The 6,000-nt window shown below is 53.4% G+C and overlaps 1 protein-coding gene across 1 annotated transcript in view; it reads left to right on the top strand.

The window, feature by feature from the left end:
- The window catches only part of PDILT (protein disulfide isomerase like, testis expressed), a 53,328-nt gene extending 49,353 nt beyond the window's left edge, over positions 1 to 3,975 (top strand). The window contains exons 10-11 of the mRNA XM_066272069.1: positions 2,748 to 2,837; positions 3,781 to 3,975. Coding sequence (XP_066128166.1) covers positions 2,748 to 2,837; positions 3,781 to 3,975 — 285 coding nt within the window. The remainder of the gene's footprint in view (positions 1 to 2,747; positions 2,838 to 3,780) is intronic.
- The last annotated feature ends 2,025 nt before the right edge of the window (positions 3,976 to 6,000 follow it).

Below are 6,000 nucleotides of genomic sequence, written 5' to 3' on the forward strand. Positions count from 1 at the left end.
GTCTAGGTACCCCAGCTCTGCCTGGTTCCACACCGGCTGCAGGCTCAGCTCTGGTCCCTGGTGTCCTCTTCTGTCCAATTCCAGAGTGTTTTCATCTGCTGCCCCCCAAGTCCCGAGACGTCCTATCACGGGGTCCAGCGTCCATCTGCTGCTCACCCCGACACGACTGGCTGTGGGTGTTTGGATGGGTCAGGCCCCGTTTCCACGGTTCTCTCGGTACCTAGACCACACAGGGGACAGTGCCACACGGATGTTGGAGATGGGGTGCTACCAGAAGAGGAAAGAATGTGTGAAAGGAAAACAATCAGTGTTTTGTTTTCTTTTTTGTATTTTTCTGAAGTGAGAAGTGGGGAGGCAGTCAGACAGACTCCCGCATGCACCCGACCGGGATCCACCCAGCATGCCCACCAGGGGGCGACGCTCTGCCCATCTGGGACGTTGCTCTGTTGCGACCAGAGCCATTCTAGCCCTGAGGCAGAGGCCATGGAGCCTTCCTCAGCACCTGGGCCATCTTTGCTCCAATGGAGCCTTGGCTGCGGGAGGGGAAGAGAGAGACAGACAGGAAGGAGAGGGGGAGGGGTGGAGAAGCAGATGGGCGCTTCCCCTGTGTGCCCTGGCCGGGAATCGAACCTGGGACTTCCACACACTGAGTTGACACTCTACCACTGAGCCAACCGTCCAGGGTCCACAATCAGTCTCTCTGACACTTGGTATTCTAGTCGGCAAATGGCATTGGTGTTCAAGGAAGACGCTCTTCATGCTGCTTGGGCTAGTGGGGTGGGTGTCAATCAAAGAATGGTAAGCCAAGGTCCCTGCTTCCCAGAAGAGTCTAAGTGTAGGGAAGAAGTCATGACCTGGGTCCATCTCCAAATGCAATTGGCATCGGAGAAGACAAATTCTGGAAGGCAGCTGGGGCTGGAAGTCCTCACGCAGACAAGGGATGTTGAAGAACGGCAAGGCTTTAAACTGGATCAGGAGAAGGAATGAACTATCGGCAGGAAGTCTAATAAGAGCGAGGAGGTGGGCAGAGGGGGCTGCAGCCCCATGAAGGACGGGTCATCATCCAGGTACAGAGACGCACGAGGGGCAGTCATGGAAAAACGAGGCTGGGTGGAGAAGGTTGGTCCGTCCCAGATCTTCAGTGATCTGACAGGTGGTTTAGACCAGTGCTTTTCAACCTTTTTACTCTTGGGGACCAGTGATGTAGCCAGTGGGAAATGGAAACACACGAGGAATAAAGTTTTATCTCACCTCACATAACAGAGCCACGTGGTACAGGCTGGTGCTTGATTTCTGAACTCCACTCGTACGGCGCACTGAATACTACATAAGTCTGTCCCTTTTTTTTTTTGTCTGTCTGTCGTGCATGGTTTGTAAATGCGTGGCGCAAAAGGTTGTTCAAATGAGTCCAAGTTCCCAAGAGATCTAGGACGACCTCAATAGTATTTTCATCCATGATCTAGGCTGATAAGTGGCGATCACCCTGAGCATAAGTGAATCCAGTTAAGATCCACTGGGTCTAGAGTCTTCACACAACAGCAGGTGGTTAACTCCTTTGCAGACCGGCACAAAATTTCTGGCAGGCTGACGCTGGTCCGAAGACCAGCGGTTGGAAAACACTGGTTCAGAGAACCAGTGGGCAGTAGGCAGCCTCCCTAACCTTCTTCATGACTGGAAGAGAGAGGGAAGTCGTGAGGGGTGAGCGGCACGTGGGCACCAGGTGCTTTGTGAAATAATAATTCTTCATCTTCCTGGAATAGTCACAATAATAACCGCAGCGCATTCATACCCACTCTGAGTCACTGTGAGTCCGGCACTGGTTTTTGTTTGTTGTTGGGTTTTTTTTTCCCACACAGTAATTCATTACATCCTTCTAACAACACTCCCAGGTGAGAGACTGTTATGGTTTCCATGTTACAGGTGAGGAATCTGAGTCAGAGAGAGAGGTTGAGCCACCAGACCACATTGCGAAGTGATAAATCCAAGGTTTGAGCTCCTACAGCAGGGGTCCCCAAACTTTTTACAGAGGGGGCCAGTTCACTGTCCCTCAGACCGTTGGAGGGCCAGACTATTAAAAAAATATGAACAAATCCCTGTGCACACTGCACATATCTTATTTTAAAGTAAAAAAACAAAATGGGAACAAATACAATATTTAAAATAAAGAACGAGTAAATTTAAATCAACAAACTGACCAGTATTTCAATGGGAACTATGCTCCTCTCACTGACCACCAATGAAAGAGGTGCCCCTTCTGGAAGTGCGGTGGGGGCCGGATAAATGGTCTCAGGGGGCCGCATGTGGCCCGTGGGCCCTAGTTTGGGGACCCCTGTCCTACAGTGTGGTCTCCTCATCCATGCTCTGGGAAATTTTTATCGTCTTTACCTTCAAGCCATGGAAACGGACACGCGGAGAGGTTTAGAAAGCTGCCCGGCCTGACCTGCGCTGGCACAGTGGACGGAGTGTTGACCCGGAACGCTGAGGTTGCTGGTTTGAGACCCTAATTTTCCTGGTCAAGGCCCACACGGGAAGCAGCTGCTATGAGTTGATACTTCCTGCTTCTCCCTCCTCTTTCTCTCTCTCTCTCTTTCCCCCCTCTCTTAAAAGTCAATAAATAAAATAAGATAAAAGAAACCTGTGCACCGTGCCAGGTTGTTAGGAACTGGACCCGGTTTGTCTGCGTCGCAGCCCCTGAGTGTTTTGCAGGAAGAGGCGACCGTCTGGACTCTGTTTTGTTTTTCTCCGAGGTGGTCCCGTATAGAGGAGAGCATACCGTCAGGGGCTTTGCTGACTTCCTGGAAAGTCAGATCAAGACCAGGATGGAGGAGGAAGATGAGGTAAGGGGGAATGGCCGTGCCCTGGGCTGTGCTGTCCCACACAGAGTCGAGCCCTCAGTGGACGAGGAAGGTGGATGCTTCCCTTCTCCCCCGCCTTGCGCTCTCTGGAGATTGCTGAGGATGAGCCGTAGTCCAGTTCTGGTGACCCGACCCCAGGGACACGGGCTCCGAAATCTCCCCTGGCTCCTGAGGCTGCTCCCCTCCCCCCCCCCCGCGTCCACCGCTCCCGGGTCGGTGACCGGACGTCTGGATGGGTTGGGTCCTGCGTTCTGAGGACTCAGGGGATAACAGTCCCCTTCTCTCTCAATCCCCTGCACGCTCTGGGGAGGCCGTCCCCCGGAAGGTGCCGTCTGGACGGCTCAGAATCCTGTCTGTCGCGAATGTCAGGAGCAGGAGCTGCTCTTTGGCAGAGACAAGGGGGATGTTTCAGAAACGGGAGGACGTCAGACACAGATGGAGCGGGAAGCCCACGCCTGCTCTCCGTCTCCTCGTCTGTTTCCCTCCACGTTGGCTTCCTTTCCAAGGAGCCCCTTCCACTTGGGGGGTGGGGGAGGTCAAAGATTGCCCCGTAGTTTTAAACAAGTATCAATACTTCCAGCTTAGAAAGCACCTGCTTCCTAGGAGTCCTGGAAGATGTCCTGGCCAGAGATCTCACATACTAGACGTGGGTCACCAGCCCCGCCCCGGAACTAAGCAGAGGGCAGCCACCCCGACGGACTCGGAGTGGAGAAAGGGGGTTCCCCCCAAGGTGCTCTTACTGGGAGGGTGAAACCACCGCCGGGCACTTTCCCCCAAGCCAGACGGGCCTTTGCCGCCTTCGGTGCATTCTCCCCACCGACTCTCCTCTTGGATGATTCACAACGACCGTCACAATATCATGTATCTCTCTCTTGCCTCTTCCTTTCTCCTCCTCCTTCCCTCTCCCCCCTCTTTCCTCCGATAGCTCGTGTCTGTGGAGCGAAACGAAGGGATGGAGGAGGAGGTATTAGCCGAGGAAGATGTACCTGAACAGAACTTGCCCAGACTGGAAAAGCCAGCTGGGCAGAATGAAACGACTGAGGAGGAGGAGGAGGAGGTCCCAAAGCCAAAGGGACCCCCAGGACAAGGGAAGACACCAGGAATGAAGGAAGAACTGTAGCGCTTCCACGCCGAGAGGGAAGGCGCTGTTTTCCAGGCCGTGGCCCCATTTTCCGAGCGGTCCTCTCCCAATAAAAACGATGTCCCGTGGAGGTGGGTGGGTGGAGGCTGGGCAATGAAGGCCTTTGATTGTCTCCTGCTCTGTTGTGCTCGTCACCTGTTTCTCCCGGCTGGTGCCGCCTCGGACGAGCTCTGTGGCCCAAATGCAGTGGGGGGGCACCCAGGGAATCATTGCAGTGACACCCCACGAGTACCACAGTCTGCTGACCCGTATCTGGTTCTCCCCACGTTTCAGGGAGCTCGGCATCATCACCCCCATTTTACAGATGAGGAAACTGAGGCAAAGGGAAGTGAAGCAGCTAGCCAGGATGGCACGGGTAGAAAGCCCTGGACCTCTGGCCCCAGGCGAGCTGACTCCACAAACTGTGCAGCAAACCACTGCCCCACACCCCCCTCCACCAGCCTGAGCTCCCCAGGGCTGGACTAAACGCTTCCGAATGAGGTGAACTGACCTATTTGTTCACACTGCACTTGGGCACAGTCAGGAAAGAGACCCCACCCCCAGAACTGTCCATTCTCCCACATCTCCACACGTGAGCCAGTCTCTTGAGCAGCAATGCCCTAGGATAACCCTCTGGTCCTTTTCTTTTATGACTGAAAAGGGAACCCCCACCCCCCACCCCCGTCCCGGTGACTACACCCACGTCCACCCCCTGACCTCACCCACTTCCCTTCACCTCCTCCCACCACTCTCCGCGGCCGTCGTGTCTAATTGGTTGCTCTGCGGCCACTCTGTGCTGCCGACCCTCCCCCCTCCGGAATCCACACTCTATTAAGCTGCCGACAGGATCTTTTAAAACACCATAGTCGTGGCAACTGGGTAGCTCAGTGGATTCCAGCATCATCTCAATACTCCAAGGAGGCGGGTTAGATCTCTCTGTCCGGGGCACACACGAGAATCAACCAAAGGATGCCTAAGTGAGTGGAGCAGCAAACCGATGTTCCTCTCCCTCCTTTCCTGTTCCTCTCTAAAATTAACCAGTCGGTCAGTGAAAAGCCACGGCTACGAAGGTTTGCCACACTGCCTTGTCTTAAACCGTCTTCACAGCAGCTCGGTGAGGTCAGCATTTTCCTAGCCGCCTTCTCTAGGGGAGGAGAGGCTCAGAGAACGTACGTGACTTTCCTAAGATCACACACATATCAAACGGTAGCGATGGGCACGAGCTCAGGTATTCCAACGACTCCAGCCTCACCCACCCTGAGCCCCAGCCGGAGGTGGGGACGGACGCAGGACTAGTCAGCCTCCATCGTGGGAAGGGTTTCTTGGTGGCTCGGCCCCTGCGGACTTGCTCCAGGACCAGATTCCACAGTGGGGGCGTCAGGGACCCAACCCATGTCCTGCACTTGAGTCCCACGGTGCTGGAAGGTCGGAGGGCCACTTCCTGCCCTCCTGTTTCTGTCTGGAGGGGGGGGGGAGCATTCTCTGGACATGAGGAGCAGGGGACAGAACCTGGAGAGTGGGGTCTTCTCAGGGTCTCAGGAGCCGGAGCAGGTGGGTTCTGTGAGGAGGGTTATAAGCCGCCTTTCTTTTACCAGTTCTCATTCTCATTCATTTATTGCACAAACGTGTGGTCCTACTGTGTGCTGGCCACTATGCTAGAGGTTGGGTGGATTGTAATGAGCAAAAGACTGATGTAGGTCGAGCTTACATGGAGCTTATGGACCAGTGGAGGAGATAGCTTTCAAATAATCATAGGTAGATAGATAGATAGATAGATAGACAGACAGATAGATAGTTATAGATGATAGGAAGACAGATGATAGATAGATGATTGATAGATAGATAGATAGATGATAGGTAGATAGAAGATAGATAGATAGATAGATGATAGGTAGATAGATAGAAGATGATAGATAGATGATAGATAGATAGAAGATAGATAGATGATAGGTAGATAGATAGAAGATAGATAGATAGATGATAGATAGATGATAGATAGATATATAGATGATAGATAGATGATAG

The sequence above is a fragment of the Saccopteryx bilineata genome, chromosome 4 (genome assembly GCF_036850765.1).
Source record: "Saccopteryx bilineata isolate mSacBil1 chromosome 4, mSacBil1_pri_phased_curated, whole genome shotgun sequence".
Taxonomy (NCBI): domain Eukaryota; kingdom Metazoa; phylum Chordata; class Mammalia; order Chiroptera; family Emballonuridae; genus Saccopteryx; species Saccopteryx bilineata.